General features: G+C 36.9%; 1 protein-coding gene across 2 annotated transcripts in view; it reads left to right on the top strand.

Annotated features, from left to right (window-relative positions):
• RBFA (ribosome binding factor A) overlaps positions 1-23117 on the top strand; it is a 508328-nt gene that overhangs the window by 313548 nt on the left and 171663 nt on the right. For both annotated transcript variants that reach the window (XM_044067015.1, XM_044067014.1), the window contains exon 5: positions 19107-19191. In XM_044067015.1, coding sequence (XP_043922950.1) covers positions 19107-19191 — 85 coding nt within the window. The remainder of the gene's footprint in view (positions 1-19106; positions 19192-23117) is intronic.

Raw genomic sequence — 23117 nt, 5'->3', positions numbered from 1 at the left:
ACCAGGACCAGAATATCATCACAGATTCCAAGCTCTCACCTATAAAGCAGTTGTTAGGCTTACCGATGATCAGCAGTCTCTAGGAAATAATGTCTCTGTACTCCTTCTCTCATCAGGAGAAAACAGAAGTACTAAACCCAAGATGACTACTGAGAGGCAGAATGTGGGCTCTCCAATAACTGGTGGTCTTGCAATAAACGTCTAAAGGCAAGATGAAAAAAATGGTTTATCCTAAAGACTGCAATGTACACTAAGCAGTTAGATATGAAAGTGGGTAACTTACGTTTTAGCTGTCTAAGTGTTGAGCCACTATTTTTAAAAGAGCAAGATAGATTGAAGGGGGGTGGGCACTTTTGTATTCTGGTACTATGGAGTCCAGTGGGATGGCCAATAAATTTAAATAGTTGAAGGGGAGTGATTTCACATAATGATAATTGTGTGTTTACTCACACCAGCCAGTGAAAGGAGAGAGGGAAGGAGATATATGGTCAGATTAACATAAGGGACAGGCAACTAGAAAGACAGTGGTGTTTAAGAACGCAACAGTAACAAGGTAAGAGGGTGGGGAAAATTCTGGCTCACAAGAGAGACAGCTGTGGTCTCTCCAAGTTTTAATCTGCAATTAAAAGCATAATACAAGCAAAACACAGTAAAAAGTAAAGAAATCACAGTATACAAAATAGAAAAAGGCAATAAAGTAATACAAAGTACAATAAATCAAAAGCAATCTTACCTTTCCTTCACAGCAAGCTCTGGTAGAGTCTGGGTGAGCTTTTCCAGTAAAGCTTTGAAATGTTTTATTTTACCCCTTAAATAGAAGGTTTAGTTCCTAGTAACATCCACTCAGTTCAGATGATTAACCTTAACTGACCTGTTCTAACATCTGTGTGACTCCTTAATTGACTTCTTCTAATTTCTGTCTGACTCGCAAGAGACACATCTGTGCTCTCTTTTCAAGTTTTAATATACTATTAAAACCAGAATACAAGTAGAACACAGTGTGTTATCTCCTCTGCATTTTGGAAATACCATTCCCCCTTTTGTTTGTATGTTAGTGCAGCAAATGAAAAATTGAACCATTCAAAGGCACACTGTTCATTGTCACATCCTATCATCTGTCTATAAGACACCTGATTACAAAGGCAGTATGTGGGTTCATTATGATCTGTTGCAAATTCAACAGGTGAAGGTTCCCTCTCCTGTTTAGCCCTAGAGAGTTTATTTGTCTTGGCAGATTTTGATTTATTTTCTTTATATGACTGTTCCTCCCATTCTTTAATCCCATTGGCAGTGTGGCATAAATCCTGACTTTCACTAGACTCCTGCCTACATAGTCTTCTAGAAGACCTTTCTTGTAAGGCAGATTTTATCTTAAACTTCTATGCAGATTTTTCAGTCTCAGCTGGGTCCTGGAAACAATTGAGTCTCAATCTGCCTTCCCCAGTTTTCCACCATCTCAAGAATCTGTGTATCTATTTCAATTTTTTCATCCCCAAGCTCTTGGCTGACAATTAGTACTTGTTGGAGATGCTGCTGCAATCATTCTTTTATTAATTTGGTCTGTTTCCTTCTTGTACTTCTCAAGCAATACTTTCCTCTATATCTCCAAAGGCAGCGATTCAACAACATTCAAGGTAATCTTCCACGTAACTGGCTAGCTGGGGGGTTTTTTCTGCATTTGGGTAATGCCCTAGCATGGTTTTTCCAGTGCGTTAAGCAAAAGGCACCGACATAACCCAGCCAAACTTAAAAAAAAATTGGTGAAATAAGAGTACTAAAAAGACCACATAGGTAGTGGACTAGTGAAAGTGTTATACAATTTAATTATATTTAAAATGCATTTTCTTGACCTGATAGAGTAAATGACTTGACACAATTATTCTGTTTTCTATTTTATTTTTTTATTATGATATGTACCTGAGATGTGCCTATCTCTCTCTGCCTGCAGTTGATAAGATAAATTCATTTGGCTCTTAATCATTTTCAGAGCTAAAAGGCTTCTGTTGCATGCAGATTGCGTGACACAGTCTCTCCGGATGTTTAGGCTAGGGCAGTACTTGAGCTATCATTGCAACTATGAAAAGTTTGTGATTGTTGTTTTGTGAAAGAGACATAAACAAAATGTTATTTTTTTGCTAGGTAAGGATGACATCAACACCAGAAGAGAATGACGATAATAAGGAAGTAGGTAGAATATTAATACAAATATTTGGAAGCAGTGCTTCTTTCAGTTCAAGTAACCTTTTTTTTATATGGTATGCAAAACAAATATATACATTTTGATCCCATTAAAATGCAGGTATAAATTAATAGTATGATTCTGATGCAGTTGTAAATACAGAAACTGGACAGTTGTGATTCTTATGCTGTCTTTCTGCCTTGTAATTCTGCAAAAGATGGTTTGCATGTTGTAGAGATCAGTTTTCAGTTTTAACCTGACCCAGATAATCTGCCTCAAACTGAGCAGCAGTTAATGTGATCTGGCTTTGAGAAGCGGAAATATTATAGATTAAAACAAGGGAAGAAACTAATTGTCACTCCTTTGCAAATTAATTTCAGGTGTGATTTGATTTGATTGTGAAATGGATGGAATATGGTTCATAGGTAGGTACTAGGCTATCAGCCCAAGGGCCTATGTAAACCTAGCCAACAAGGTTCCCTGGCTTACGCCACCAAAAACAGTTATTTTCCTGTGCCACTGTCGAGCAGAGACACAGAAGTGATCCCCGGGGTGTATTTCCTATTTCCCATCCACTCATCAAGATTTTTCTTGAAGAGTGCTAATGAAGAAGTTTACTTGACATAGATGGGTAGCCTGTTCCAGAGTATGGGAAGTCTCTGGGACAGGAATCTATCCCTCCAGCATGTCCTGTTTATTGTGGTGACATGGTTTAGGTCCCTAGAGCATGTAGCTCGGAGGGATTGAGATTTCTTTAGGTGTAGCATGTCCATCAGCTCTAGGTTTGACATAGCTTTATATGTTAGTCAGAGATCACCTCGGAGTAGGTGATATGCTGTGGAGTAAAGCTGGAGTTTTTTGAGGTGATCAGTGTAGGGCATTTGTTTGGGGCCAGTAATCCTCTTTGTGAGGTACTTCTGTGGCCTTTCCAGCTGCTGCAGATGTCTTGTGAGGTACATTCCAAAAGGGGTGCTGTACTCTATAATGGGTCTAATGAGTGTCGAGTAGAGGGGAACAATGACCTCTTTTTTCCTGCATGAGAACCCTTTTATGATGAGGTGTGCCATGTAGAAGGACTTCCTGACTACTGTGGTGATGTGACTATCAAAGTAGAGACTACTGTCCACCTGGGTCCCAAGGTCACTTATCACACATTCGGTGTTAAGTAGATTGCTGCCTATGTGGTAGTTCATGGGTACAGAGTTTTTACCAAAGGGGATGACACTGCACTTTTTGGCATTGAGCTTGAGGCTATGGCTCTGACACCAGGCATCTGTCTCAGTGAGGCCCTTTTGTTGGATGTCCACATCATTTGAGGACTTGACTATGGCTCCTAGTTTGCAGTCATCTACAAAATTTGTTAGCCAGAGGCCTTCTGTGTTAGCCTGCACTTCAGAGAAGTAGATACCAAACAGGGGAGGTCCCAGGATGGAACCCTGTGGTACTCCACTTGTCACTGCTTTGAGGTCAGTGTGGGTTCTGTCAGTGAGCCAGTTGGCAATCCATCTTGTGACGTAGGGATTTATACCTAGTTTAGTGAGTTTAGCTATAATTCCAGAATGGGGGATGGTGTTGAAAGCCTTGTCAAGGTCAAGATAGGCTGTGTGAACCACCTTACCTTCATCTACGGCTTTGGTGACTGCCTCAAAGAAGTTGATCAGGTTCAGGAGGCATGATCTACCTTTCACAAACCTGAACTGGGTGGGATCCAGAGTTTGGAGGTTACCACTGTCTTTGTTTATGAGTTCCATGATGATATGTTCCATAGCCTTGCAGACCAGGCATCAGGCTAATAGGTCGACAGTTCCTGGGATCAGTGGTGGCTCCCCCTTTGTGGAGTGGGATAACTGTTGCTCTGCGCCATTCAGTGGGCACAAAGCCTGATGCAAGGCTATTACTGAACATGGTGCTTAAGTGTGGAGCCAGTTTGTTCTGAAGTTCCTGTAAAATGCAGCCTGGGATGTTGTCCGGTCCCATGGATGCTGTGTTTTTGACTTTAGAGAGTGCAGCTTTTACCTGCGTAGTTGTGATTACAGGGACTCTGCATTCTTCCTGTATAGATATGGGCCCTTTAGGGGGTGAGGTTATTATGTTATTGTTTGCTTAGGATGTTGTGTTATTAATTTAAAGTACTTTGATGCTTCATTGCAGTTTCAAGTCTGTCATATACAGAAAGTTTGACAGCGTAATGTTATGAAAGATGAAATAGTGGGTGCAGGTGATTGTGACATTTATTTCTTCCTGAAATTCTAATTTGGTTGGCATAATGCATGTTGGATTGTTTCATAAATTATGTGGTTGTATGATTGTGCAATGTAGTGCCTTGAATACTTGTATTGCACAAGTAATAGTAAAGATAAACTGGTGCTTTCTTAACGTACTTTAGCTTTCAGAATAATTTTCAACCTTCCATCTCCAAAATGTGTCATCAGGCATGACCCTGCACTTTAATGATGTTGCAGGAAACTCTGGCAATGCATGACGGCATCAATGTGGTAAGTAAAAATCATAAATAAAAAAAAGCGTAATTTGAAGGGGCCACTCAGGAATTCATGGCACCTCATTATTTTGCCCTCAAAACTGTGAAATTCTGAGGAATTTGGTACAGTTGAGAGGTACGCTCCTACCCTTTTTCAAATATCCCAATTCCAGCTGTTTTATCTCTGTTACTGTAGTAAGTACTTTACAGTTAATTTAGACTTTGATTTCCATTTTCTAGTAATTGCTTTTTTGGCAGCCACCATAATTAGACTCTGCAAGGCCTTGCTATGTGTAGGCAATTCCAATTTTGTATCATAACTCAGAAAAATCATTTTCCTAGTTACACCAATTTGCTCACCCATTATCTTTGCCAGAGTAGTCTGCAGGGAATCTTTAAAGTCTGCCAACTCATTACACTCCCAGAAAATATGTCTCCAGTTACCTCTTTCTTCCCCATCACACCTCCAAAATTTCTGTCTACCTGAGGAAAAATTCTCTTTGAGTCTATGTGGGATATAAAAATATCTATGCAAACATTTTCAAGCAAAAATCCTAAATCTTCTAGATTTTGTTACATATTTGTGAGACATACACATATCCCCCATTGTTTCTTTTATTGCTTATCCATCTCTCTTCCCAATCCTTTCTAACCTCCTCTGATCGATTCTTATAGTAATCGTGCAATGTATTATATGCGCTACTAATTATTTCTTTTTAACAGCAGTTTCTGTTCTAGGTTTTACTAAAAACTCTACCATTGCTGGTCTTTCGTTTAGGGGCCCCCGATTTCTTTCTCTTTGCCTGTACTCTGGTAACAGTCCTTGATAGGGAAGGCAATCTCTAACCTGCAGTCCAAATAAATTCTTGGTGTCTTCCCATTCTATTACCTTTCCCTGTCTAGTTATTTTCTCCCGATACCTTGGTTTCTTTGCCAGTTTTTTCCAATAAATTTCTGCCCCATCTTGCCTATTGTCTGAATCACTAATTACTTTCTGCTGCTTTATGAATGTAATATTCTGTATGATTATTGTTATTCTCCTTAAAGATCTACATCCAGAATGCTAGTTTCTCCTTGTTTCCCCCATTTCATCATCGTCCCTTTCCACTTTGACTTATAGGGTTCTGCTTGTGCTGTGTATAGGAACCATAACTGTGTACCTCTGAAATATCCCTTCAAATCAGGTAATCCGAATCCACCTTGTTCTGTTGGAGGAATCAGCTTATCCAACTTGACTCTTAACGTCTTTCCATCCCAGATAAAATCCTTCAGCTCTTTATTAATTGCTGTGTACAGCTTCTCTTCTGTTTATTAAAATTTGCTGACCTGTGTATAAGACTAAAGAGACTAAAAACATTTTAATTGCTTGTATCTTACTATCCATATCCATGTAACAGAGCTTCCAATTTCTCAGTTTTTGTATTATCTTTTGTTTAGTCTCTTCCCACATATCCTTAGCTGCCACACTGGATTCATTTTTAATCCATGCTTCTTAATACTTCATTTTATTATGTCCCCATAAATATGGATATTGCTGAACGAATTTGTGTGTGGGCATATAATTTACCACTTTTGCCTTTGTTTTAGCTTTATTAATTTTGTATCCCAAAAAGATGTGAAACTGTCTCAGAATGTTCCACAACACTGTAATGTCCTTTTCTAGTTTTGTCTTGTATAAAATATCATCTGCAAATAGAGCCATATTTTCTTAACTACCATACCAATTATATCCTTGAATTTCTGAGTCCCTTATTTTCTTTGCTAATGGCTCTAAATATAATGCATATAACAACAGGGAAAAATGACACCCCCTGCCTGGTTCCTCTGCTCTAACAGAATTTATCAGAGATGACCCCACCCACTTTAATTTTTTGTGTCCGATCCCTCATATATCCTCCTAATCAACCTTATAATTTTATCAGAGAATGCAATTGCCTCCATTGCCCTGCTGATAAGTCCTAGCTTACTCTGTCAAATGCTTTCTCTGCATCAAGATCCATCAACAACAGTGATATTTTTTTACATTCTGCTTCCCTCTAGATCATCAGTGCTCTGTTAATGTTGTCAAATGTTTGTCTCTCCTACACAAAACCACATTGACCCATTTCTGTCAATTTTGGCATCGCTATTGCCATTATTTTAGCCATTTTAGACATAACCACTTTTATAATAAGGATTTAGTATTGAAATGGGCCTGTATGAAGCTGGATCTGATGGATCTTTACTCTCTTTAAATATTACAGCTACCACTGTTTTCTTCCAGGATGATGTTTCTACTCCTTTTAAAATACCGTTAAACAAAACCGTCCAGATCTTTATCATTGTTTCTCTCCTAGCTTCCTAACTTCCACAGGAATACCATCAGTTCCTGGGAACTTTCCTGTAGATTGGGTATATATCACCATTTTTATCTCATCTTCTCCTATCCTAACTTTAGCAATTGAGCTTCTTCTGACTCTAACCTTGGCATATTTAATTTTTCCATAAACATTTCCCCTTTGTACCTTTTCTTGGTTTCCATATTTCTCTGCTTTATACAGACTTTCATAGGATTTCCGAAATATTTTTATAGACTCCTTAAGCTTGGCCATAGCCCTTCCTACTTTCTGTTGCCTGAGTTGTTGCGCTGAACGTTTTTGTGCTCTGGAGTTATTATAAAAAAACAGTAACTTAACGGCAATCTTTCTAAAGTCATGCATATTATCAGGGTAATCCCTTATTTTCTGTTTAGCATTCTGCAGTTGCTCTTTTTTCTTCTTCTGTGAGATTCTCCCAACTCTGCAATACTTTAACATTTGTCAGTCCTTTTAAATAATTCTTGTTACTTCTTAACCATATCTCCCTTTCTTTTATTAACACTCTATTTTTAAACTCCACTTTAATTTTATCCCACTCTCTAGCTATATTTTCATAAGAAATTTCTATCTTCCCTGTTAGCTCCTGAATAATTTCTGCTACTCATTCCTTAAATTCCTGTCGTGTCATCAGATAGGCGAGATAGCACCAGTGGTTAGTTTTTATTTTAGTTATTATTAGTGCATAATCTGAAATAGTTACTGGGTGTGTACCAAGACCTTCCATTAAATGCAAATGTTCCTGTGAAATGTAAATTCTGTCTAGCCTAGCCAAGTTTTTGTATCTTAGAAAATAATATGAAAATTCATTCAAAAGTCTATCTTCCTTTGTTTTACTTTGCCTTATGGGCCCCCAGACACATCTTCACTGCTGCAAATCAAATTCCATTCCCCACATGTAGGTAATATTCCTTGCTGAAAGCTGATGATTTCTCCCAGAATTTTCTTAAGTTTCATTATAGCAGTTTTAGGTGGAATATAAATACATGACAGTGTAATCCTCCTCCCTTGCCAGTAGCCCCTTAGTACTACAAATCTATCATTATTATCTTTTTTATCCTCTTCTATCACTATTGGATCTCCTCTTGCAATTAATATAAGTACTTCTGTTTTCCTTTGTCCCAGGTATTCCGCTGAATAACCATCCTGAAAACCTTTTATCAAATTCATATGATCAGTTCTTTCTAAGTGTGTCTCCTGTAGCATATCTATTTGCACTCTATATTTAATATAGTTCACTACTCTCTCATTTTTGTATTTGTCTGTGAGACCATTGGCATTTAAAGACATTACAGAAAGCATCATTGTATGAAAAATGTCTAGTTCCAGGTTTTGTGTTACAGGCGTACACAGTTTGACAGGTTGAACTTTTATACACAGCAACTTGAGAGTACAAACTTTAATAACAGTTAAGCGCTTTCTTCCCTCTTCAAGGGACTTTCTCAGAACAAAAGATACATTCCCCACCTAGTCCTTAAATAGCATGTCAATTAAAACAATTATCCAATAAATTAGTTAACCACAAAGCCACATAATTTAAAGAAATATATGTACAAATACAAAAAATATATACGTACAATTACAAAAAATACAAAAAATAGTGTTAAAACCAATAATTGTTAATTGATAATTGTTTTAATTGACATGCTATTTAAGGGCTGGGTGGGGATGTATCTTTCGTTCTGAGGAAGTCCCTTGAAGAGGGAAGAAAGCGCTTAACTGTTATTAAAGTTTGTACTCTCCAGTTGCTGTGTCGTACTGTGCTTGTTTGGTTCTCTAGTTCAGAGTTGGTTGAGAAGAAGTTAGTTCCAGCTGGTGTGGAACAGTTGTGGAAGGATCGGCCACTAATGGTGAGCTCATGGAGCTTTTGCAGGAGATCAATCAGCAGCTAGCCATTCATTCTATCCAAATTAAAGGTTTGATGGAAAAAACAACTACTTCGGCTAACATTTTTGGTAGCCTTGGTTTCCCTTTGACCCAGCCAACACAGTTATCCCAACCTGAACAGGTGGTACAGGTTATAGGGATCTCAAATTCAAGTCAGGCTGAGAATTTGAGTAATAAAAGCCAATATAAGCAGTGACAATGAGCCAGTGGGCTGGAAAAATAATGTGTTCAGTTTTCGTTTTGAAAGAAGGAGCAGTGACACTATTCAACACGAGTCTCTGACCCTGGTTGAGAGGTTAAACGACTTTGAAAGGGATATGCTTGCTTTTAAGAAACTCCAGATGGAAATAGCATATCTTGAAAGAAACATTGAACTGGGGCAGATACCAATTGGGTTACGGACATGGAAGTATCCTAATGGAGTGGAAGGTAACCCTGAATTACTCAGTGAATTACATAACCTATTTGACCATATGGGTATTGAACTCTTAAAGTTAATGATAAAACATAATATAAATGCTGTGGATAAATTATCAAAAGACCTGGACGAAAAAAATGGACAAATCCAGGCATATTTATCATTTGAACGATATAAAGTTAACTATTCCAACATCTTTTCCACATCAAAGTTGATAGTGTTTGTGCAACTATTTATTTGAGAAAAATGAATAAAATTAAGAGGGATATGAATGAATATGCCAAGAACAAGGTGTACCCATTTTCGGTTGGTTGCCAAGTCAACAACCAAGCGAGAACCAATAGTGAGTTAGCTGTTGAGGAGGAAGTGACGTCAGAAGCAAAATTACATCAGCGACAGCAATGTACGCACTTTCCTAACCACAACCAGGTTGATGATGGTGTGAGACGGTTGGACAGATTGAGAGCCAAGGAGCTGCAGCCCCATTTTTCGGGGAACACTTAAAGACTACGTAGTTCAGGGGGCCAGACAGGAAAATGCGAAAAACAGGAGTTGGCGACGGAAAAATTAATTGACCTGGCTTTGGACTTAATGGACACTGTAAGTGTTGTTTATGATGGTTCAGCCATTAGTTCTGTTGGACCTGTTCAAACCACCAAAGACTGTAATTCTTATTTAGGTATTGAGTACTTGTTTAATTCTGAATGTACAATTGATAATAATAAAACGTTGGGTGTTATAAGCAACAGCGACCTTACTCTGCAAGATAACGGTTGTTTATGCAGCCCTGTTGTTCTTTGTAATAATCTTTGTTTAAATACTGGCGCATCTTCCACACCAATACACTTTGCAGACGTTGAGAATAATGGCATAGCCGTTAATAGGGGTGAGGAAGAACTGTTAAATAATCTTGAAGTCAATGTTTACAATGATTGAAATGTGTTAACCACAAGCGATTTTAATGTTGGATGTGGATGTATTGACAATGTTAGTAATTTTAACACTGCGATTGAAGTCCTATATAATTTTGAAGGTACAGATATGAGTAATGAGAATGTGGATTTACCTAGTGACCTTAATATGTCTAATATTGTATATGATACTAATCAGGATGTTTTTAGTTATGGTTGTCTAAATACTTGTGTAGTTATGACACCAATGCATAATTTTAGTGACAATAATGATAGTATGTCTGGTACCCTTGTTGTTGGACAAGCCCAAGCAACTAATAATTCTAATTTTAGTACTGATATTGAAACTTTATATAACTTTGTAGGTTTTATTAGTCTGTATTCAGTAAGGGACTCTGAAGCACATGTAAATGATGAAGTGATGATTCAGGATGGTTTATTTAATTCTTGTTAAAACACTGATGAGAATTATTGGTTCTATTGGTAATTTAGTTTGAACCAAGTGTAGTAACGAATGTAGCCCATGACTTCAAGGTTTACAATTATTCAGGTAGATTAATGGATGTGGAGCATGCCAACCTCTTGGCAAAGGGATTCACTTTTGTTCCCAGTAGGAGGGGGAAGATAGCCGAAACACTAATTGATCTCAAGTGTTTCACTCGTAAACTTAACTTGAAAGTATGGTTTAATGACAGTGAGCACACCATCGATGCCCAGGGGAATAGACTCAAAAAACCTAGTGTATTTAATACCCCTATGAACATCTTAATAAAAATGTATGAAAAAGTATGTGAAAAGGAGATTAGGAATGCATATAAACATAACAATAGAAAGTATGTTCACATCCTTACCAAGAAAGAGGAGAATTTATTAATGGATTTAGCCATGGATGTTAATATTCGTACAATGAAACCTGATAAGGGGAATGGGGTGGTCATTATTAACAAAGGGGATTACCTAAATGGCATGAATAATATTTTAATGGATGGAACATATGAGGAGGTGTCTTTAAATGAAATGCATATATCATATAAAAGGATAGATTTATGTTTGGATGATATGCTATATCAAGGGCAGATAAATGAAGATGAACATAATTATATGATAAACACCCCATGGTTCCAAACATATATGGGATACTCAAAATCCATAAAGGCTTAAATAATCCGAAGTTCAGACCAATATTTATTAGCAGATATTTGGATTTTTACCTACAAAAAGGGATGACTGTTTTTCCATATATAACAAAGGATTCCTGGAAAGGTTGGATAAGTTGATATTAGATGGGAATATCATTATGGTTACTATTGATGTTTGTAATCTATTTTCTGTGATTCCCCACCATGAAGGTTGTGAATGGTTAGAGACCCAGTTAATTAAGACTAGAATATATGACCAGGATGACATAAATAAGTTTGTTACCTTGATGGAAGTTGTTTTAAAAAACAATTATATTTATTTTGAAGGACAATATTATAGACAGTTAACAGGAGTTACAATGGGGGCGGCATGTGCCCCCATTTTTGCTAACTATGCCATGTCCTTCTGGGAACAACAATATATGATGGAAGGGGCTTATTCTAGTAAAATTCAGTATTACACTAGATTTTTGGACGATTTAGTCGTTGTTTGGAAGGCTACTGAATTTGAACTTAAACAATTTCATGAATATATCAACACCACAGTGAATTTTTCTGAAATTTACATATAGTTATAGTGAAACACACATCAGTTATTTAGATGTGGATTTGACATTTAATAAAGAAAACAAGAAACTGAAATTGGCCATTTATAGGAAGTCTACTTTTTCCAATTCCTACCTGGAATTTAGTAGTTGGCACCCGGTACATCGGAAAAAATCAATTGTAAAGGGGCAGATGGTATGGGCTGTCAGGATGGTCACCATAGAAAATGAATTTATTAATGAATTGTCCTTTATCAAACAGTTGTTTTGTAAGAGAGGGTACCCGCAAGAAATGCTAAACAAAATAAGTGATTAAGTCCATTATAAATGTAAAATTGGCCTTTACAAGCTAATTCTAGCAGGTGGAAATGGATTAAGTGTAAGCCTGCAGAGTAGGGAAGGAGATATGGAAAATAACTATTCTGTGAGCTTTATTACTACTTTTAATTTGGACACTGATAATGTGGTGGGTATAATTCTAAACAACTGGGAAATTTTGAAATATGAGTATAATGTAGGACAGAGAGTTGGTAAAATGCCAAAAATTGTCTGTAAGAAGGACAATTCCTTTAAGAATATTTTGGAGACAGCTGGTTATGTCAACAATCTGTCCAAGCATAGAAATAAAGGGAATATTAAGTGTGGAATGTGCACTTTTTGCCCTCATATATTGGAAACTGGTGACCAGTTTGTTAGACAACACTTCCATATTTATTAATGGGCATTTCAGCTGTTGTAGCCCCAGTGTAGTATATGTGGCAAAATGTCAGAAATGCCCCATATTCTATGTGGGGAAAACTAGCAGGCACTTTAAAAATAGAGTTGCTCAACACTTATTAGACATCAGGCATGGTAGGTTGACTAATGCTTTGAGTAGACATATAAATGAGTTTAGTGAACACAAGTTTAAGTTTTTGGCCATACAACAAGTGGCAAAAGATCCCCAGGGTAGGAATTTGGGCATTCATCTTGATATTTGTGAGTTAAAATGGCAATTTCTTCTAAACGCAACTGAGTACCTGGGCATTAATGAGTGTACTGCCATTACATGTGTGTTAAAATTGAAGAACTTTATAGGATAGATTGTTTACATTCCTTATGAATTTTAGTATCAAGTATTTGTTTTTAACACAATATTTTTTGTATTTTTTGTAATTGTACATATATATTTTTTGTATTTGTACATATATTTCTTTAATTGATGTGGCTTTGTGGTTAACTAATTTATTGGATAATTGTTTTAATTGACATGCTATTTAAGGGCTGGGTGGGGATGTATTTTTTGTTCTGAGGAAATCCCTTGAAGAGGGAAGAATGCCCTTAACTGCTATTAAAGTTTGTACTCTCCAGTTGCTGTGTCGTACTGTGCTTGTTTGAACTTTTATACAGTTGTTTCTCGTCATATCAATTTGAGTCTGTGTCACATCTTACAAAACTTTTTGTTTTAATGAAAGCCCTGAAACAACAACAACAAAAGAAAAACATCCACAGTACCTCCTAAAACCTACTCATTTAATACTAACACACAAAACTATGTACATCTTCAAATATTGAAGTTTTACCCTCCTAATAGGAACAAATGTCCCAAACTGACAGCCACGCTTACAGACCTGAGTTAACCTAGAAGAAAGGTTATCCATGCTAAGACCCCATGGTGCAGCCTGTGCTTCTACTAAGTGCTGTCTGGTTTAGTCTTATCTTTATAGCTCTCCCAGCTGGGAAAACACATGAATGCTTTCAGAGAACATTAACTCCTAGATAATTTATCCTTTTTTTCCTAACCAATTTCTCTTTATCAGATTGTCTCTTTAGAGACATGAGGACCAGATACAGAATTGCTACTACGCATACATTCATTTGCTAGAAAAAGCCTTATAATATACAATATTCTTTTTCATTTACTTACTTTATCTTAAAACTTATTACTAGATCAAGCTAAGGGCCTTAATCCAGTCATTTCCTCCATGCAAGAATGAAAAAAACACATTAATTTTTCTTTTGTCCTACTGTTTTAACCAGACGTTTTTTTACATTGCAGTGCCTACATTTCTTAAAACTGAACAAGGAGACTGAGAGAAGAAGGGAGAAGTGAAAAAAAAAAACAAAACCATCTGTTTACAATAGTATCCCCATTACAATTAAAAACAACTGAGAAAACTTTATTTTATAGCATGCAAACAAAATCATACACTATAAAAATATTGCTATTAAGAAAAAAAATAGTCTTACTTACAGTTAACTTTCTCCTTCCTGTTCCCATCCCCTAAGTATTTTTCTGAATGTTATTGACATGAAGTAGGGCATACACTTTAGAGTCCCCCACAAGTCCAGCAAAGTCCAAAAAGTCCAGTATCTCAAGATTTTCTTTTTCTTTCATATTTGATAAAAATATAAGTATTGCTTTGTAATCCCACATTTGTCAGTTTCCAAGTTATTGGTTTTATTCATGTTCATGTACATCTCCTAAATCCTGTCTGTGCTTCATTTCCAACATACTAGTCAACTCCTGTGCTCCCTTCCTTCTCTCAATCATTTTCATTGAAACTTTGGAAAAGGTTTTACTGGCACAGTCTCTCTGTGTTTTTTATCACCAGAAGAACAAGAAAGAGAATTTCCTTCTGTTTCACGGCTCACTTTTTGTTGGACAAACTTTTGTATTTCCTCCTTAGCATGTACTTCATCAAAAATGATTTTGTCCCTCCAGGGAAGAATATTTTGAAGATAACTGGGTACAGAAGTTTGAGTCTCATGCCTGCTCCTCGACATTCTCTGAACAAAGGAATACATTTACTCCTCTTCTGTTTGGTGGACAATGAGTAGTCATTCTCCACAACACTCTGCCATCTCCCACTTTTAGTACTTTGTCCTTCTGCCATAGTTTTGTCAGAATCAACTCCTTATGCTTGTAGGATTGCATCTTTACTATTAAAGATATAGGTTGCTTTCTCATAGCCAAGTTTGGAGCATACATGATATGTGCCCTTTCAGTTAACAACTCTTGCTGTGGAATACCAGTTCAGTTGCTTATTTGTGCTTTCATTAAATTAATACAGTCTGTTCCTTCCAACTTCTCTAGTACAGCTGCAAATCTCATATTTTCCCTACATGCTCTGTCCACTAATTCTGTTATTTTCTGAAACATCACTTCTTGAGCAGTCTCATATTCCGACAACTTTTTCTTCATTTTGACCTCTGATTTTTGCAGTTTTATCACTTCATCTGAATATCTGTTTAAAGTTTCTTCCATTTTTCCTACCCTTTTGTTGTTTGACGTGATGTACTCCATCAGTGTTTGGTTTATTTAAACCAGGTATGTGTGCAGTTGTCTTATGCTTTCCTCTAGGTTACTGGAAGTCATGTCTGGAGCTTGCACTGCTTTTTGCTGAACAGCTGCGTACTTTTCCCAGTCTGTTTTTTCCTCTCCTTTTGTATTTTTTTTCCTTCAGGTCCTCTGTATTTCTTTTTTCCTGGCATCCAGGCAGTGCACTTACTAGCCAGTCACTGAAATTTACCCAGAAAAGCTAAAGTTCACTGGCCTTCCCTGCTAAGTTTCTGTTTTCACACTGGGAGAGCTAGAATTAAGCTGTTACTCAGTGTGTAGCCATCTTGGAAGTCCTCTAGTTTTGCCAAACTTTAGTCTATATAAGTGATTTTTCTTTCAGTTTTACTTGTCCGAAGACTTCTAGCCCATTTTTTGACAACTGTCTTATGTAGTATTGACAGCTTTTGTGTGCCATCAGTCTCATAAATTTCACAATAAGGCTGTAGTCTTTTTATACAAGTTGTCCTCCTTTCACAGTACTAGCAAAATATCTCACAGCATTATCACAACCTGCCATTTTGTAATAGTTTCCGTGCTCCTGTGCTTGCATCATATTTACACATTTTTAAAAATGCTAGGTCGGTCATGTTGTATAAATCATTGCTGCCAATAATCACTTGGTTACATCTGTTCAGTTTGGCTTGTTTAAACTGGATTTACACATAAAATTGCTCTATAGTTTTCTTTTTTACTTTACTTAAATCACCTTCTTGTTTGGGTCACTCTCTGTGTTTGATGTATATCATTAGTTACTCTCTCTAATTTATAATTGTATTCTTCCTCTTATACTTGCATCTCATTCAGTAATTCTTTTTATAATGCTGAAATTACACTATGCTTATCAGTTTTTCTAATTAAATTATTTATAGGAGCAGGTATAGAGCATTACTGCAACCAAGGAGATTGGGTTCAATTAGCAGCCCCAGCACTGGAGAATCCAAGCTCGGGGGGGAGGGGGGCACAGTCTGGGCACACAGAGTTGGCGTAGTTTCCTTGCTAGAGTCTAGGGAAAACCATCACTCTTGTTTCCCAGGGGGGGAGTTTGAGTACTCCATGTGGCAGTGAGGGGGAAGGGGCAGTCACTAGAGACAGCTCATTGCTTAGCCCAGAGCATGCAGGGGGTTAGGGACCAGCACATTAAAAAAAAAGAATGCCAAACCACTTTTGGTGGCTGCTTGAATGATGACCTCTCATAGGTGACTCTTTTCCCACTGCTGGGGGTTGAATGGATCCATTGACTGAGACAGGGCTGATGATCAGCAGGCAGTAGATACAGAAAAGTCGCCAAAAAGTAGTAATTAAATTGCCTGTTCCGTAGCTGTTTAAGTTGTTTTTATACCAGAAGTCACTCTTTATACTTTTGGTAGCACCATTCACTGTTTGTGACTTGTCTGGATAACATGGCCACCATATGTGAGTAGTACAGACACTCAGTATACAGTTTGTGAATTATTTCTCTGTTAAACTTTTAATTAGATTGCTTTGTTGTAATCTATCAAACAAAGCATTTCACTTGTAGCATCATAACATTTTACTATACGCCATTGCTGGTGACTGTATATAAATCATTCTTGATGGCCCAAGTCAGTGTGTGTAACTGTTTCCTTGTTGAATCAATAATAAGTTGTTTGTAACACAACATTTCTAAAATTGGCTTAGATAAATCATTTTTGTGCTAAAGTTACTACTCATAAAATACTTTGCCACCAGAATGTCACTGCAAAATCTGTTCTCTTGTATGCCCAGAGTTGAGTCTTAATTGACTATTGAACTAAATCCTGTAACATATTTTTGCATCTGTAAATATGTATATATTGTTTTGTTTTTTTTAGCATATCCTTATATCTGTGAATATGCTTTGTTCATTTCTCATGTGAACCTATTCAACCAGGCTGTGCCTGTAGATGATTGGTGTACTACCCAGTAAACAAATGTGTGTGTGTGTGTGTGTGTGTGTGTGTGTGTATATATATATATATATATATATATATATATATATATATATATATATATATATATGATCCATATCAGATCCACGACAGAACACTTACCCGGCGACCAAATCACCGAGACCACATCGCCAACACAGCACATCACCGACAAAGGTAACTATAACTACTGCAGAATGGAATTTATTCCCGTTTTCACAATAAAATTAAAAAAAAAAAAAAACTAACATCTACGCAGCAAGGGCACAAGCCCCCCTGTGACCCCACACCCCCCCCTACTTAAATATACCAACTCCGAGATCGCACCACACTACTTATACTTACCATTGTTGGAGATCTGCTCTGTCGGCGATGTGGTCTCTGTGATCTGGTCTGCGGGTAAGTGTTCTTTCGTGGAACTGATAAGTTCTCATAGATAGCTGTGTTGGATTTAAAGGTTTTAAATTTGGTATAATTGATCTGGTAGGAATTAATAACAGAGGGGGTGATGTTAAAAATTTATTGTTAAACAAAGAACTGAAATGGCAGTTGAGGTTAAGGTCTAATTTCCCCCTAGGTTTGAATGAATATATTTCTATCAAGCCAGTATTACTGACAAAAGCGACAGAAGTATAGTCACTAAAAGAAGGTTATAACTATTTTGTTGTATTTTATTTCATTTCATTTATTGACTTTTGTTAAAAATGTTATTAGTATTGAAAATTTTAACAATGCATTTTAAATGTTTTGCATGGATGGATATGTAATGAGTAATTAATTGAATTTCAAGCTGAAATTTGAAAAGGTATCATATTGCTTTAAAACATTAATTGATTTTAATTGCATTTAGTGCACAAGATATAAAATGATTGAGTTCAAAGTTTTGTATGTATCTTATGAAGTCTTGACTTTCAAGACGAAAGCACTCCTATTGTATTCAAGAATAAATTATTTGGCACTCGCTTGTGGTATTGGACCTCTATTGTGATTTTTGAGTTTTACAATTACATTCTGGTGTTCCAGTGTATTTTTAGGTTCTCATAGATATATATATATATATATATATATATATATATATCTATAGAGAGAGAGCGCGCATGAGCCTGAAGAGGTTGCATCCCTGCTAAAACATACCATCAACATCGGTGAAGAGTTGTTCCTTTCATTACTTGTCACAGCTCTTCCATAAGAAGCTGAAGAAAATGGCAATGACTTTAAGGAGTTTCACTGTGTCCTAGTGCTTCAGCACTTTTGTTCAGTAAAAATAGGTAGCTATAGAACTTTGGTGCCCATTCGTTCACTCATTCACTCTGTAATAACACATTCAAGGTCACAGAAAAGCAGAAGTCTGTCCCAACACTTGCTGGGCATAAGGCTGTGAGGTAATCCTGAACAGGGCTTCATCCCATCTCAGGACATGCATGCACACACACTGTTTCACACACCTAAGACACACACCTTCTGGCAATTTAAAAGATCAGCAGTTCACCTATAACATGTCTAGCAGTTGCAAATTCAATTTTGAAAGGACTTTAACAGAATTACTAAAACTGTTAGTCCTTGACCATCGATTCTTTTCCCTTACAAAATACCAGAATATGAGAACTCTGCAACAAAGGATATCAAATGGTGAAGAATAATAAAGAAAAAAGTCATGAAGATTACTGAGGACCTGCTGATCTTCTATTTGTTGCTATGTCTGGATATTCAGGTGCCCCAACAAGCCTGTCTTTGAAGAAATTGAATTACTTTAATACCTGAATAATTCTCCTTTCTGCAAGTGAACATTCCCTTTTTTGTCCTTTCTTTCTCGCAGCCCTTCAGCCACCCACTGTAATCATGCTCCATTAAATTAATTTTCTTTGCAGCTAAGTTATAAGGTGTAACATATAATCAGTTGAGCATCCTTTGTCTCTGACTTCTCATTTAACTCTTATTTTGCAGATATTTGCTTCAGTCTCGTCAGGTCCTTGGAAGTGTGCCTCCAATTGTGTTTGTTAAAGATAAGGAATATGCTGCTGCTTTGGAGGTAGGTTCAAATGACTGGTAACTTAGACTTAGTATATTAGGACTTACTTATTATATTCCAGACCAAGTTGTGCTATATTATTACCTGACAGCACAGTGGTGTAGTGGTTGTTGTTGCTGCCTTGTGACTCTTAGTTCTGTGGTTCAGGTCCTAGCTGGCATATCTTCGCTGTGGAGTCAGAATGTCCTGCCTGTCTCCATGTGATTTTTTTGTGGGCTCTCCAGTTTCCTCCCATATCCTAAAGACATACTGATAAGCTGAATTTGTGAAACTCTAAATTGCTGTGTGTGTGTGTGTGTGTGTGTGTGTGTGTGTGTGTGTGTGTGTGCGCGCGCAATGGACCATCTTCCTGTCCAGGAATGGTTCTCTATCACAGTACTCTTTGAGGGTTAGGATAAGCTTGAGCTCCTCCTAAAACATTGAAATGTTGTGAAGTGGATTTCAAAAGCATGAATGAGTATTTCAGCCTGTAGATAACTAGCTTTGTTGAGTCTCTGAAACAAATGCTTTTCACAGCTTTTTTTTCAAAATCTTAAAAGTTACTGTTATCCACTGTTTGTCTCTTCTGTATAATAATTGTCTTTAATCTTACCAGCACAATTTTTCTGGCTGCTGACATCATCCAGCAGACATCATCTTGCTTTGTATTTATTAATATTTACTGATTTGAAGCTTGAAATTATTTTACCAATGTTTTTGCTAAGTATTAAGACACACTGTAATGCTGTTACTAATCTTGCCTGGAACATCTGTGCAGTGTTACTAACTACACATATTTGGTGCATAGCTACCTGCTCTGTAGTTATTCCCATATGTGTAGCATTATTTACTATTGTCTTTACCTATTAAATGTAGCATTTTGTGTAACTGTGGATGCTGTGTGCACTTGCTGAAAACTGGCTGTACCTAACTAGAAACCCAGGCAAACAAAATGCAAATAACATTTGAAGCTAATCTGCTCACAGCAATTGCATAAAATGTTTAGCTGTTAAAGCTCTTCTTATTTCATTGCATATTTGTAATAGTAAAAAAGATAAGCTGTCTAATCTTTTTGTTTTAATATTTTTTATTTACTCCAATTTGCCTTTTTCCTAGCCCACCATCCATCCCAGGCGTTCTTGAAAGAGACTGTGCTTTTACAGCCCAGTTTCACTTATGTCCTCTGTTTAATTTATCTGTTACTCCTTCTGTAAAAAAGGAATTTACTAATGTCTTTCTTGAACTTTGTTCTCTTAATCTGGTAGGTATCCTCATCTGTCTTTCTCCTAAGCTGTGTGAAGTCGCATTGTGCCATAAAAGTTTTGTGCGACCATGTCATGTGTTCTCTCCATTATCAATCAACAAGTGAGAATAGATGTAGGTTTCGTAACCTGTCCTCATACCCCTTGTATTCCTTTCACTTTGTTACCCTATTAGCCTTTCTTCGTTCCTTCTCAACTGGCTTGCTGTTTTTATCCCTTTATTGCCAGCAGAATTAAACATATGTTCTGTAATTTTAGGAGGACAGTTTAACCTCTAACCTCCTTCCCATAAGGATATAGCCCAGGAACTTATTAACCTTAACTTTCTTAGTTTTTACCTGGTGATTCATTTCTCTTGTTACTACCACACCAAGGTCTTGTTTCTGATCCCTTCTTTTTAAGGTCATGGCCTCTAACTGATATTCTACTATTGGATTAATACAGCTCAGGTGAAATGTTGCGTGCATTCCTACAGTGAACCTTAGGTGAGACTTCTCATACACCTCCTGCCCTTCTGAGATGGAGCTCTGTAGCAAGGCTAGCTGGCAGCTGAGGCAGTGTCCCCATTTTGCTCGCTCCCAAAAAAAATTTCCAGCTGAAGAGTTGAGAATAATAATCATCTCAGAACTGAAGACCAGAAAAAAATGTTTTCACAGAGCTAAGCTTCAGAAATAATAGCTCTTTAAGTTTAATAAAGATGTCTGACATGGTTTAGCAAAGGGCTAAGGTGCATAAAAATAACTCTTTGCTAAACCGTGTCAGACAGCATTGCTAAATTATAGCAAAGAGCTGTACTATTTGTTCTTTTACTCTCACATTTTTTGTTAATACTTTCTGGAAGATATTTGGATATACATTGAGGAAAGGTTACTGATCAACTTTCATATTAGTCTTGTTCTTCATCTTAGTGAGACTTTTCCTGTGTGGATGTCTCCTTGTGAGAGCCCGTGGATTATGAGAAAATCTGTTCCAGTGCCATCTTATTTTATTAAATCATAACAATACAAACTGTTGAAAAGTAGTCCATGAACAGAGACATTAAAACAGTAACAGATATAAAAGGCTGATATTGAAGCTTTGTGCCCTCTCGTTATCTTATAAACTACACTGAGCAAGATTTAGTCCATCAGTACATCTTAACTGTACGTTAGCCCATCTTTTCAAGTCAAAATATGGCCTGTGAAAATAGTCTTTCCAGTTTTCTAGGATAGGTTTCCGATGTTGAAATGTTAAAGTGACCATTGCATGAACAACATTTTGAATACAGAAGAGCATTGTATTAGACAGATGAAGAGTCTGAATTCCCAACAACCAAAATACAACATTATGAAGCTCAGGAAGATTAAGATAAAAAACTTTTTAATACTGTTAACTAGTACTTGCTGTAATGGTTGAGTAGCTACACACAACCATACTAATTTAAAGTAATTTGTCTCCAAGACAGGACATCTACAGCAATGACCATTCATTCAGTGTCCAGACTTAAGTATGTGCAAGTGAGGAGGGATCTGCTAAATGATGTAAAAATTTGACAAAAGCAAATGATGTTTGAAGTCATGCACTGTAGACTGTACTTAGGTACTTCTTCCACTGATCAGTATGTCGGTCTTGTGAACGCAATTAGCCCATTAGATCCAGCATAGCTTTATGGGAGGAAGAGGTGGCTTGTTTGTGCCAACTTTGTAGCTTAGTTTCTGTCCTAGGTTTTACCTTTCACTTCGAAACCTGAGGATAGTGTATGGGGGTGAGCCATGATTGCTGTGAGAATAATGCCTCTGCAGGTTCTTTAGCTTCCCTGATTTGTAGCTATTGCCACCACCGCATATCATTAGTAACTTCTTATGGTTACTTCTTGAGTTCGGAAAAAGAAAGGAGAGTTTTGTGGTCAGGTGTATCATTGATGCTAGTTTGCCCTCCTTACAGGACCTGTACTATTTCAGAGTCATGAAAAGAGCATGGAAGATCATCACTGACCCTTCACATCCAGGTCTCCATCTTTTTGAATTATTACCATCTGCCAGGCATTATAGATTAATACGCACCAAAAGAAATAGATATCAGTTTTTTCCACAGGCCATAAAGTTCGTAAATGGTTAACTCAGATTATTAGGTTGGGATATTCTTTTTCCCAAGCCTCCAAGGATTCTTCAGTATTGTTTACATATTAATACTTGTTTCTTTTAGAGTTTATTTCAGTATTTCTTCCAATGAGTTGCACTTTGCGCCTTGTATGTATGTGTATATTTACTTTTTTGTCTTGTTCTTAATAGTTGCATGTATGTTATTTGTGTTGTTCTTAATAGCTGTATGTATGTCATTTATGTAATTCATAATTGGAGAGTTACTGAAACCGTAGTCACTTTCCTTGTATGCATGCATACTTGGCCAATAAATGTGATACTGATTCTGATAAATCTCTCACAAAGAGAATACTTCCCTTAATCTATTCTACTACCATGCAGTAAGTGGGAATGAGGTGAAATACTATGTGGTACCAGAGGTTTAGCCCATTTCTGGGTCACTATCCATTGCTCAAGACCTCCAGGATCTCAGATGTTGTGTAACAGATATTGGTAAGGCAAAGTAACAGAAAAGTCATTTAGCAGTAGTTCCACTGGCAGTCTTATAGGTATAGCTTAGACCTAGAGGAATAATACCATCCCAGTATAGAAATTGCGTAAGCAT

This window comes from Protopterus annectens, chromosome 3.part1 (genome assembly GCF_019279795.1).
Source record: "Protopterus annectens isolate FY-2018-M chromosome 3.part1, PAN1.0, whole genome shotgun sequence".
In the NCBI taxonomy this organism is placed as follows: Eukaryota; Metazoa; Chordata; order Ceratodontiformes; family Protopteridae; genus Protopterus; species Protopterus annectens.
This window is presented reverse-complemented; position numbering and strand designations above follow the sequence as displayed.